We start from the raw sequence: 13,328 nt of genomic DNA, 5'->3' as shown, positions 1-13,328 counted from the left end.
GTTCATGGGAGGGAGGGCATCTTGGCCATCTTCCAGGGATGTAGTGGGGGTCACTGGGGGTGTGGGGGAGAGGTAGTTGTGAATTCCCTGCATTGTGCAGGGGGTTGGACTAGATGACCCTGGTGGTCCCAACTCTATGATGCATAGAATCATAGAGTTGGAAGGGACCACTAGGGTCATCTAGTCCAACTCCCTGCACAATGCAGGGAATTCACAACTACCTCCCCCCACATCCCCAGTGACCCCAACCCTCCCCCCCCATGCAGGATCCCACAATCAAAGCATTCCTGACAGATGGCCATCTAGCCTCTGCTTAAAGACCTCCAAAGACAGGGACTTCACCACCCTCCGAGGCAGCACATTCCACCGTTGAACAGCCCTCACCGTCAGAGTTCTTCCTAATGTTTGGGTGGAATCACTTTTCTATTAGTTTAAATCCATTACTCCGTGTCCTAGTCTCTGGAGCAAGAGAACAAGCTAGTTCCCTCATCAACATGACATCCCTTCAAATATTTAAACATGGCTATCATGTCTCCCCTCAACCTCCTCTTCTCCAAACTAAACAAACCCAACTCCCTAAGTCTCTCCTCATAAAGGCATGGATTCCAGACCTTTGACCATTCTGGTCGCCCTCCTCTGGACACACTCCAACTTGTCAATATCTATGAATTACAACTAATAATTAAGTTCAAGACAATGCATTCTTCTGGATTGAATAGAGACCTGGGATCATTATCAATGCTTATTTCTCCACGCCTACGACCTCTCTGCATATCACACCAAATCCCATCATGCCTGCTAATGCCATTTACCTGCTGTTGACATTAACCTGCTATTGCCATTGGGTGTCTGAATTCACTCTTCTCTAGATGGACTCACCTTCTAGCTGTACCTGAGGGAGTGAGCTGTGGCTCACAAAAGCTCAAACCCTGCCAGACATTTTGTTAAGTCTTGAAGGTGCTACTGGACTCTCGCTCTTTTTTACACACAAGAAGGCACGGAGACTATTGGCACTTTCAAAGACAAATAAACAAGTACCTGGGGAATCACACGCTGGCATGCATGATTGGTCAACGTGCTGGGTGGCTGGAGAGAGGGAAGGTTCCCCCCCACCGCTTTGATGCCATTAGGGAGTGAATTGCATGTTCCTTTCTCTCTAATGGCAGCAGCTATAGCAGCTGCTAAGGGTGGGGAGTCCTCTCTCCCTCTCCCCCTTCCTTTCTGTTTAATTGGTTGGTAGCACTGCAGAACATAATGAAGAGCACACCCTGTAAACTAGGGCCTAAAGTCATGGGTGAGCTTATGTCTAGGCTAAACTATTTCACACTTGCATGGCGAAACGTTCCTCTTAAAAAACAACAACAACCACCCCTTGCACACTGAAAATCAGCGCTTCAGATGAAAGGCCAGGCAAAAAACTCTCTTCTTGGTTTTATAAGGGCGGGGATTCCTGCCCACTTGAAGCCTTGGAGCACTCCGTCCCAGATAGGGGGCTGCTGAGACCCTCTGAAAAGAGGACTCCAAAGGGATAATCTGCCAAGATTCTCTAGCTCTTTTGCTCTTCCTCGTAATGAATGGGAGTGCAGTTACGCCAAAACGAGGAAGCCCCACGTGTCACATCTGCAAAACCAGGACACAGATCAGAGAATCCGGCTGATGCTGGCCCAGAAGGCGGACAGATTGACTTGAGCGCAGAACTGCAGAGTGCCCTCCCTCTAATTTCCATCGGAAGAAGATGCTGTCCGTACCTTCCTCCATACCCACTGGCCTCCCCAGCTGTACATCTTATGCTGTTTTACTCACCGGAGCTGAGCAAGGGATCGTTTCAGAGGGTGGGGGATATCTTCAAGCTTTCTGCAGCACCCCCATTGTTCCCCCACCTCTCGGCATCCTGGGAGTTGCAGTCCAAGCATCTCACCCGCGCCTAGAAAACAGTCTCGCAGTGAAAAGCTTCTGAAACCATCCACCCTGGCGCCTGCATGCTTTGAAATTCCTCAAGGCAACCAGCCCGCTCTCTGAGCCAGGAGGTTTCAAATTTCAAGGCACCCTTCCTTGAACAGGAACGCTTTAAGGACTACACTACCCAGCAGGCACTGGGCCCGCACAGTACCATGCCTGGTATCTAGAGGACAAAGGGATGTCAAAAGCCGGCTGTTGCTACCGGTTACAGGGGTGGGAGACTACGTCACCCAGAAAGCATTGCTGTCATCATACGCAGTTTTAGTTCTGTTCTCTCACATATTTCATCTCTGAATTGCTAACAGAAAATGTGGAACTGGAGGCGGGAAGGATTTGGATCCTGACGTTTATAATGCCCCATCCCTCCCCTGGTGATACTGGAGCATTTTTGCTCAATTTCAGGCCTTTAAGAAGCACAGTGGGTTACCGCACTTGTATTCCCAGCGATGTATTAAGAGTTTGAAAATGTTATAAAAAATACTGTTCGCACTTTCTATGAATTCCCAGCGATGTATTAAGAGTTTGAAAACGTTATAAAAAAATACTGTTCGCACTTTGTTTGGCCCCATTAGCTGGGAAGACGTCTTCCAACCATTTATAAGCCGTGGTATCCAAAAACCCTTTTAAAGCGATGTTGTTTATAGCATTTTCAAACTCTTAATACATCGCTGGGAATACAAAGTGCGGTAACCTCACAAGAGAAGCATCTGAATGAGCCCCACTGTTGGGTTATTAGTCGATATGCTACAACTTTTAATTACTATTTTTATTGGCTGCTGAGCTTTTAAAGGTCTTTTTTTTCTTAAATCTTCCTGCTCGATTGTCCAAAGCTAAAATTTTATACTTTTAATCCAACATTAATGTTTTGGTGTATTTTTAAAATTTCACTGTTTTTATTGCTGGTGCAGCTTTTTAAAATTTCAGTCAGAATACAAAGAATTTGGGAGGCTTTTATGTGGGCTGTTTGGCTGCCGGTGTGACATGGTTAGCTTTTTTTAACTTACAAAAACTTGCAATTAGAGGAATCCACAAAGAAAATTAAAAAAACACAAATCTGTCTCACAGAACCTCTAGGAAAGATCATTGTTTCATATAGACGACTGTAGCTCTCTCGAGCCCAAACAATAAGAAACGCGGAAATGAGTAATCTGAGTGAGTAGGGTTTTATTGGTTCAACTTCCCTCGATGCAGGATTGTGCAAGCTTTCTACTCACACAGGGTTCTTCATCAGACAGCCCAGAAGAACAGCTACATCCTCTGGGGTATATATATATATATACACATAAAGCGAGACCGGTTTACAAGGAGCATTTGCCTCTTGGGCAGCGGCCACAGCACGCCAATCTTTGTTTCTGAGTATCTCGAGAATACTCCTCCTTTTGAGACTGGACGGCAACAGCAGGCGTGGAGTAACCCTAGCTCTGAATCCTTTCAAAGTTGTCATCATTTTCATTAGTGCCTTTGGATCCCTCTGGCTTTAGGGCCGTCTACGGAAGCAGGAGAAAAGAATGGATTGACAAGGTCCCAGGGTGAGGAAAGGACGTATGCCTTTTGTGCAAACCATGAGGACTACTCTCATGGCTAAAATTTGGAAAGGGGGGATAAAAAAAGTAGAATGCACCTGTGGGTATAGTTCTTGCTTAGAGGGCTTTATTAAGTCAAGCAGAGCTTTTTCACACGGGCAGTGTGCTTGTGGATGAGGAGTACTTGACCTCATCCCTTTGGGATGATCCCGCATAGTTGTCCCTCCTGGCAGCGAACTCTCCGACGTTGGGCAACCCGGGCACCACACAGCAGCTGAGGGCGCTGCGGTAGATGCTCATGTCGTGGGCGTCGTACCACTCGTCTGTCTTCTCGTCGTAACACTCCACGTTGAATGTTGTCGTGAAGCCGTTGAACCCGCCCACCACAAACAGCAGGTCGTCCACCACTTCGATGCCGAAATTACTCCGGGGGTTGAACATGGTCGGTATGGTTCTCCAGGTGTTGGCGATCGGGTTGTAAGCTTCCGCGCTCCGGAGGCGGTTGGCGCCGTCAAATCCTCCCACCTGGAGACTCCAAAAAGACAGGGGAGTTGGTTGGCTTCGGGAAGCCATCGATCGGATCGCTGAAGAACCAGTACGTACCAGTAAAAACTTCCCCTCTATCAGTTTGGCACGTTATTCTTCACCATGGATGGTTCTTCAGCTAGCCTCGGTCTTTACAAAACTATTACCACCTCTGCCTCTTGGGCAGTTGTTTATTATTTATCTCACCTGTTCTCTAAAGAGGTCAGAGCTTGGCACACACTCAGCATATGTACTGTTTTAGCCTTAATACCTGGCATCTCCAATTAAGGGATTTTTATATATCAGGAAAGACCCACCTCCCTCTGAGATCCTGGAGAGCAGTCACGGGTCAGTAATGAGCAAGAGAGACCAACGGTCTGATAAGGCGAGTTCATAAGAACTTATAAGAACATAAGAAAAGCCATGCTGGATCAGACCAAGGCCCATCAAGCCCAGCAGTCTGTTCCCACAGTGGCCAACCAGGTGCCTCTAGGAAGCCCACAAGCAAGACAACTGCAGCAGCATTTATCCTGCCTGTGTTCTACAGCACCTAATAGAATAGGCCTGCTCCTCTGATCCAGCAGAGAATAGGTATGCATCATGACTAGTATCCATTTTAACTAGTAGCCATGAATACCCCTCTCCTCCATGAACATGTCCCCTCTTAAAGCCGTCCAAGTTGGCAGCCATCACCACATCCTGGGGCAAGGAGTTCCACAATTTAACTATGCGTTCTGTGAAGAAATACTTCCTTTTATCAGTTTTGAATCTCTCGCCCTCCAGCTTCAGCAGGTGACCCCGCGTTCTAGTATTATGAGGGAGAAAAGCTTCTCCCTGTCCACTCTCTCAAACCATGAATAATTTTATAGACCTCTATCACATCTCCCCTTAGCCGCCTTCTTTCCAAGCTAAACATCCCTAAGCGTTTTAACCGCCCCTCATAGGGCAGTTGCCCTAGCCCCCCTGATCATTTCAGTTGCTTCTTCAGGGCTTCTTTGGCCACAACATGCAAATGATCGCTCTAGGAAAATCTTTGTGGTAATTCTGCAATCTTTTCTCGCTGTCCACGGGCCACACAGCTTGGCTGGCCTGTGTTTACCCCCCAACCAGAGGACCAAACACCATTCTCACCAATTTACAGGCCACCAAGGAGCCTGCCCTAAGACGCACAAAGAACTCTGCCCCTACCGCGTAGACGTGCTCTCCGTATGCTATGACGCCGATTCCGCTTCGCCTGCTTCTCATCGGGGCGATCAGGCTCCACTGATCCACTTTGGCATCGTACACTTCGGCTGTGAACAGGCACTCGTTCCCGTTAAACCCACCACAGATGTAGACCTTTTTCGTTGTTGTTTTGAAGCCAAGCAAGAGAGGAAAGACAGGAAATTACAGTGGTGTTAAGAAACAGAAAGTGGGAATGGGGTTTGTTACTACGGCATTGCCTTAAAGTGATGCCTGATTAAAGCCTGGGATTGGACAAAAGAAATTTAGCTGGTAAATTTAGCAGGTACAGTAGATTGAGAGCCAGCGGGGTGTAGTGGTTAAGAGCGGTGGTTTGGAGCAGTGGACTCTGATCTGGTTTGGTTTCCCACTCCTCCACATGAGCGGTGGAGGCTGATCTGGTGAACTGGATTTGTTTCCCCACTCCTACACATGAAGTCAGCTGGGTCACCTTGGGCAAGTCGCAGCTCGGTTAGAGGTCTCTCAGCCCCCCCTACCTCCCAGGGTGTCTGTTGTGGGGAGGGGAAGGGAAGGTGACTGTAAGCCTGTTTGATTCCCCCTTAAGTGGTAGAGAAAGTCGGCATATAAAAACCAACTCCTTCTTCTTCTTCTACATGTTTTAATTTTATTGTAACATTTTTTTTTGTACAAAATATGTATTTCTTGTTATCTTCTCATCCAGGAAGATCTGTAGAGCGCATTATTAAAGGAACTCTGGATGGGAATCTGGGATTGGACAAAAGAACAAAGATCTCAGGGAGAGGCCCGCTTGACTCCCCCATTGACCAAAGAAGCTCGTCCTGTGGGCACACGAGACAGGGCCTTTTCCGTGGCAGCCCCACAGCCATGAAACAACCTCCCAGGGACGCACGCCTGGCCCCCTCACTCTCAGTCTTTAGGAAGCAGCTGAAGACTGTCTTATTCAAGACGGCTTCTGATTAGTTCTTCTTCCTGTCGGCAGTTTTAAATTATTCATTTTAACGAGTGGTTTTTTAGGTATTGCAATGTACCATATTTGGGGCGACTCTAGAAAAGCGTTTGGAAGCTGCAACCCTGCAGCTAAACTTCTGCTTGGGGCCAACTATCAGGAGCATGCAGCCTCAATAGGACAATGATTTAACCGGCTCCCAAGCCCAATTCAAGGTGTTGGTTTTGAATGGCTTGGGACTGAGGTATCTGAAGGACCTCCTTCTTTCCCCTCTACGTTCCAATTAAGATGACAGGGAAGAGGCCCTCCTGACTGCCCGACAATAAAAGAAGCTTGTTGGGTGGGCACACGAGAGAGGGCCTTTTCAGTGTCCCCACGAACATGGGTCACCCTCTTCAAAAAGATGAGCCTAGCCCCCTCACTTTCAATCTCGTAGGAGGCAGCTGCAAACTGTTTCATTTAGGACCGATTAATGCAGTCCTAAATTGTGATTGTTTAATTTTTTGGTTTATTTTTTTTTTTAGGCATGGTCAAGTTGGGACCAACTGAGGTCACGACTGAGAAGAGGAAGGGTTGGTGGGAAACCATGAGGAGAAGTCTCTTTACTTAGAGCAGCAGTTGTTTAAACTTAGAACGGGGAGTGGGGTGGCTCTGACCGCGACAGTTTGAGTGTAAACTCTTCCACTGGTGCCCTTGTGACCTGCCAGGACCCTGCTCACTTACATCTTCTGGGACCTGATGTTATGCAGATATTCCTTCTCATCTACCGCAAATACATTTCTACACGTGTGCACCGCAAGCAAAACTCATGTATGTTTCACAGCGATATTTCTAAAGTGAACTTAATTTACTCCCTTAAAAAGGTAAAGGTCCCCTGTGCAAGCACCGGGTCATTCCTGACCCATGGGGTGACGTCACAGCCCGACGTTTCCTAGGCAGACTATGTTTACGGGGTGGTTTGCCAGTGCCTCCCCCACTCGTTTTCCCTTTACCCCTAGCAAGCTGGGTCCTCCTTTTACCGACCTCGGAAGGATGGAAGGCGGAGTCAGCCTTGAGCCGGCGACCAGAAATCAACTTCCGTCGGGATAGAACTCAGGTCGTGAGCAGAGCTTGGACTGCAGGACTGCAGCTTACCACTCTGCACCACGGGGCTCCTAATTTACTCCATTACACCCACAAAATCCAGGGAGAAGCGGGGAGGGGGAAGACTTCAGGATTTCATGGGGGTCTCTAGTTTGAAATTTATAATGGCGGCGCAGGCTGCGTCCTGAGAAAATAACCTCTCCCCTCAGATGGGAGCCTCCATGGATGGAGGCTGAAAACCTCTGAATACTAGTGGCAAAGGGCCTTGACTTCTATTCTTTCTTCGTTTGGCCCTCTGGGGCAACTGGTTGGTCGCTGTGCGAGACAGAACGCCTGACCAGAAGGGCCACTCGTCCGATCTCGCAGAGCTCTTCTTATGTTCTTCTTACACTCCGCCACCCTGAGATTTAAGTCTTTTTTTCCCCCTGGGAGACCCCAAAAGACGTGGCCCGTGGTGTCCAACCGTGAGATCTGGCAACCCCTTGCACCCAAGCGTCCACCAGACCCATCCTCATGACCGGGTTACCTTTCCGTACAGGGTCGTGGCGCTCGCGTCGCTCCTCTGCTCGTGCATGGGGGCGATGAGTGTCCACTGGTTGGTCTCGGGCTCGTACCTCTCGGCCGTGTTGAGGCGCACGTAGCCGTCAAAGCCACCCATGGCATAGATGAAGTTCTCGAGGACGGTGACGCTCACGTAGCAGCGCCGGGAGTGCATGGGAGCCACCTGGTGCCATGTCTTCTTGACGGGCTCAAACCGTTTGACGCTGTTGAAGTAGTCCACGCTGTCAAAGCCGCCGATGATATAAACGTAGCCCTTCAAGTAGGCAGAGCCGTGGTATGCCCGGGGGCTCTCCTGCTGGCACGTGACGTTCACCCAGCGGTCCGCGCGGGCGTCGTACGTCTCGATGGCGTTGGTGGGGCTCCCGCCGCTCCAGCCGCCGATGGCGAACAAGATGGCGTACGGCAGCCGGGGCCTCGTCAGCGGGTTGGTGAAGTCGGAACTCGACGGGCCGTTCATGTTGAGGTCGTACATGGCCTTCAGGGCGTCGATGATGATCGGCTTGCACTCCTCGCTGTCTTTCACGTAGTCGTGCATTTTGACGTTGTTCATGAAATATTCAGCGTGCATCAAAGCCAGGCGGACCTACGAGAAGAGAAGGAGAGCTGCAAATGAGTGAGGACGTGCATGAAGCCCAGCGGCAGTAAGGAACACGGCTGCCCAAGATATAGGCAAAAGACGACGCACCTTCCAGGCCGATCCCCCCTCACCTTGCAGCCCTGCCATTCTCAGTCATGTGAGGATGCCCAAGTACATGTAATTAGTAAAAGCCAACACCTTGATCCCTCCCAACCTGGCTTGTATGCAAATCTCAACTGTCAGCACGAGCGGCTAAGCGCCCCAAACCAGAGTAAACAACATGCATTCAAGAGAGCCAGTGTAGTGTGTTGGTTAGAGTGTCAGACTAAGATCTGGGAGACCCAGGTTCAAATCTCCATGGTATAATGGAAGCTTGCCAGGTGACCTTAGGCCAGTCTAACCTGCCTCACAGGGCTGTTGTGAGGATAAAAATGGAGGGGAAAACGTTGTAAACCATTTTGTGTCCCTGTTTGGGGGGGGAGTGGGGAATAAATGAAGATAATAAATTGAAAAGAGTTGGATTTTATATGCCGACTTTCTCTGCCACTTAAGGGAGAATCAAACCGGCTTACAATCACCTTCCCTTCCCCTCCCCACAACAGACACCCAGGGAGGTAGGTGGGGCTGAGACAGCTCTAAGAGAGCTGTGACTAGCCCACGGTCACCCAGCTGCCTTCGTGTGTAGGAGTGGGGAATCAAACCTGGTTCTCCAGATCAGACTCTACTGCTCCAAACCACCGTTTTTAACCACTACACCACGCTGGCTCTCAAATAAATACATTCTCATGAAGTTGGATGAGGAAGTTTCAACCCGCAAGGCCACAAGCAAGGAAAACTGAGCCAATGCGAAGAGCTCACCTTGGGAAGGAGAACTGCCATGTGCTGTTTCCTGTTCTGGGGTTCGTGAGCGATCCACTTGAGGATGGCTTCGAAAACCGCGTCTTCCTGCTTCACGTTGAGTTCGTCCTTTTCAATGATGTCTTGAAACTCATTGACCGAGAGCTCCAGGAATTCGGTTGACGCTTTCACCATCTCCTCGAAGTTGTGCAAGATGAACATGTAGGCCGTCTGCCGGAGGTCAGGGCAGAAGTAGTACTCCGTGAACTTACAGATGCCGATACAGTTCTCCAGGCACAGCTGGCACTTCATGAAGTCAGAGCAAGCCCGGACGATGCCCATCACGTTGAACTGGTCGGCGGCCACAAAGAGTCTCTCCACATTATCCACAGTGATCGGCACTGTCCTTGTGTAGGCATATTCAATTATAAGCTTCATCATATCCGGAGTAATGCCGGGAATATTATACACTCTCTTCTCAGTGTTGTTCCAGCTACTCGTAAACAGAGCTCTGTGGTGTGTGGGGGGGAGGGCATAAGACCGTAAGAAAAGCCCTGCTGAACCAGACCAAGGCCCATCAAGTCCAGCTGCCTATTTGCACAATACCACCATCCCACCTCTCTAAGACACTTGGTTCAATAATACAGAATGGAAAAAACAGGGGGGAAAACAGACGGCCTCTCCTAGAAACTGGCAACGTGTTATTAAATTCTATTCATGCATTTCCTCCCTTTTCCAGTTTTCTATTGAGGCTTTATGCAGACAATCAGTTGTCAGCAGTTGTCTGCTATGACTGGCAGTGGCTCTCCAGGGAACATCCGATATTCTTTCCCGGCCTTTCTGCCAGACAGCCTCTTAACTATGGCTGTGGCTCAGTGGTAGGGCATCTGCTTGGCATGCAGAAGGTCCCAGATTCAATCCCCAGCATCTCCAGTTAAAGGGACTAGGCAGGTAGGTGATGTGAAAGACCTTTCCCTGCCTGAGACCCTGGAGAGCCGCTGCTGGTCTGAGTAGACACTGACTTTGATGGACCAAGGGTCTGATTGAGTATAAGGCAGCTTCATGTGTTCAACTGGAGATGCCAAGGATTGCACCCAGGACCAATTTTGCACACTAAGCACAAGTTCTCCTACAGAGCTGCAACAATTCCTTAACCAACTTAAGGTACATGAGTTGTTTTAAAAACAACTGCTTCGACTGGTTAACGGCCCTACTCTAACTATAACCAGTGAATTGTACACATCTGGGGCACCAAAGGGGATAAACAAGCCAGCAAGGGCATCTTTTAAGAAGAGCCACCCACAACATTTTATGGCGGAAAGTGCCGTCAAGTCGCAGCCGACTTATGGCGACCCTGTAGGGTTTTCAAGGCACGAGACAAACAGAGGTGGTTTGCCATTGCCTGCCTTGACGGTCTTCCATCCAAGTACTAACCAGGGCTGACCCTTGCTTAGCTTCTGAGATCTGATGAGATCGAGCCAGCTTGAGCAATCCAGGTTAGGATGAACAGCATTTTATAACCTTTATTTTAAAACCACAATAACGATCCAAGGTGACAGAATGAGCCATCTCTTGGGGGCACTGACCGGAAATAGGAGCTGCAGCTGCAGAGGATGTTCTTGTGGGCGTTAAACTCACAGCCGTTGACTTTGATGACCACGTCGCAGAGCTTCCCTTCCAGCCGCAGCTCGTTGAAGACTGTACAAGCCATGGCACTCATTTTCCTCTCCATGTGGCAGTGGGAGTACCCCGCCGAAGCGGAGGCGTCATCCATTTCTTTTTTTGAGGTGGGGGGAGGGCAAAAGACAGAGCTGCCAGGCCTTTCACTTAACCCTCCCCTTGGGGGGGGAAAAAACTGTGATTGGATCAGAGGTTCCAGAACCCTTCTCATAATGAGACACCCCCCTTGACATGACCGCCTTCTAGAATCTTGGCTGACCTGTTCAGAGGGCCCTGCTCAGAGTAGACAATGGCGACACCCTATCCCGTGTATTAAAAAAAAATCACACCCATGCAAAGGCAACAGTCATTCTGTGGCACATGCTGGCGCACAAGGGTCCCATCGCGGCCACGGGTTTTGCTGAAATGCTGAGAAGCCATTACGTGTCGTGCACACCCCACAGCCACCCACTCGGTGTGCCGTATCTCAAGCCAAGGGTGGGCCCAAACAGAAATTTTGGTGCAGCTGCTTTCATTTACCCGAAGCGATACAAAACCTTTTAAACATTAGATACTGCTCAAATGCTGGAATAGCTGTTTTGAAAATCAGGTGTGTTTTCTTGTCTCTCTCAAGCAGTAGCCACAGAAAAGGCATGGAGCACTGCGGGGGTGCAGAGGACATGATGGCTTTCTGGATTAAGGCAAGGGTATTCCCAGAGCCAGGGCTGTGCGGTTCCTATTCTGACCTCATGCACGCTTCTATTTTTCTCCCCACTTCAGAACATTATTTTTACACCCCCTTGCATAGGATGTAAGAGATGAGTTTACAACTGCAGTGCTGGTGTTAGGTGGGAATGGCTAGCTTGGCCGCAGAGTTGCCGAGTGAAGGCTGAAGAGATTGTAAGTCTGGCTTGACTAATTCAGATTGTTTCCAGAGGAACCGTTTACCAATTCAGATTATGTTTCCAGAAGAACCGTTTACCAGGGAGCGACACAGTAACGCCGTTCTTCTTGGCGCTCATTAGATCTCACATGTGATATGCTTTTACTTAGATGCTCAGCATGCGGTTCATCTCCCTGCCCACCCCCCAAGGATTTGCGAGGCAGCTAATTCTAGGCAGCAACAATGCTAAAGTTCTGGCAAAATTCAGCAGGACGTTACGACGGCGAAAGTTACAATTGAAGGTTTCACAGAACAGACGTAGCTGTAGTTCCTTGGAAAGCTAGGCATGCTGTTGCTCTTTAAAAAGGTTAGGCTGCGGAAGCTGAAACGATGCATTTATTGCCTTGCGACAAGATGCCAGGGGTGACTGAGCATTCTGATTTCAACCTCGCCTATGAATCGGAGGCAAAATGTCCACTTGATTCAAGCACAACTTCTGCCAGCCAGAAATCAGGCCCTGTAACCTGAAAAAATTACTAAAAAAAAAAGGGTGTGAGGCCAGAGTAAGGCTGAAGGAACCGGGGATGTTTAACAGAGAGAAGAAGCTATGAAGAGAGGCCGCGAGTCTTCAGGCACTGCCAAGACAGACCACCATGCAACCCTCTTTCAAAGAGAAAAACCACACCAACTTGAAGAGGGACAAATGTTCCCGCTTCCCTTGGCTATGTTATGAAAAGTTATCACAGCAAGAAATTTCAGAACCTGGGTACCAACAAACTAATTCTCCAGTGGCCGTGCTTTCTGTTTTCTCTTTTTCTTAGTGAGACTAGGAAGACATTCTACGACTACAAGGACCCGAGACACTAAGATTCAAATCCCCCACTCAGCTATGAATCTTCGACCGCTCTTTCTCTCTCAAGGGTTGTTGCAAGGATAAAAAAGGAGAAGCTTGAACCGCATTTGCCACCCGGAGCTCCCTGGAGAAAGGGTGGGATAAAAATGTGCAAGACAGGCAGATGAATTACCTTGGAAACGCCCTGTTCTGGTAATACAGTTTCCTTAGACTGATCCTGAAGCCACTGAATAAACCGTCCCCTTCTTTGACCAGTAGTCTTTGCTCCGCACTGGGGAGTGGGAGATTAATATATAAATCTGTCTCGGATTTACACTGCTTGAGAGCAGATCTTGCTGATGCTTTTTGAGGATTCAGTCCAGATGCTGCTTCGTAGCCTACGGGTTACAGTTTGTGGGTGCGTTTATGCCAAACGATTTGGGAAGTCCATACAAAGCACCAAGCAGTAAAATCTGCTTTGTTCTTTTAATTCAGGATACAGAGAGAGATTGGGGAAAAAAAGGTTGCCGTTCAAATCATACTTCCCCAGTTTCATCTCTTTCTCACAAAGAAGTACATTTTGCAGGAGCGCAATAAGAACTTTTTATACAGCGATTTTAAGAAAAGTAATCAATAGGAGAAACTCGTCAGGATAAGTTCTGCACACGCACACACACACACACACACACACACGTTTCCCTGAGCATTGTACGTTTCACTGCTTTTCAGGCGGTACCTGA

General features: G+C 48.7%; 1 protein-coding gene across 1 annotated transcript; it reads right to left on the bottom strand.

Annotated features, from left to right (window-relative positions):
* Positions 1-3,569: 3,569 nt before the first annotated feature.
* On the bottom strand, positions 3,570-12,104 carry KLHL10 (kelch like family member 10). The gene is given in 8 exon segments (XM_056866576.1): positions 3,570-4,007; positions 5,196-5,345; positions 7,766-8,383; positions 9,236-9,725; positions 10,801-10,988; positions 10,990-11,112; positions 11,114-11,194; positions 12,036-12,104. Coding segments are annotated over 8 exon segments (2,094 nt in total). The 3' UTR covers positions 3,570-3,632.
* Positions 12,105-13,328: the final 1,224 nt, after the last annotated feature.

This window comes from Euleptes europaea, chromosome 21 (genome assembly GCF_029931775.1).
Source record: "Euleptes europaea isolate rEulEur1 chromosome 21, rEulEur1.hap1, whole genome shotgun sequence".
NCBI lineage: Eukaryota > Metazoa > Chordata > Lepidosauria > Squamata > Sphaerodactylidae > Euleptes > Euleptes europaea.
This window is presented reverse-complemented; position numbering and strand designations above follow the sequence as displayed.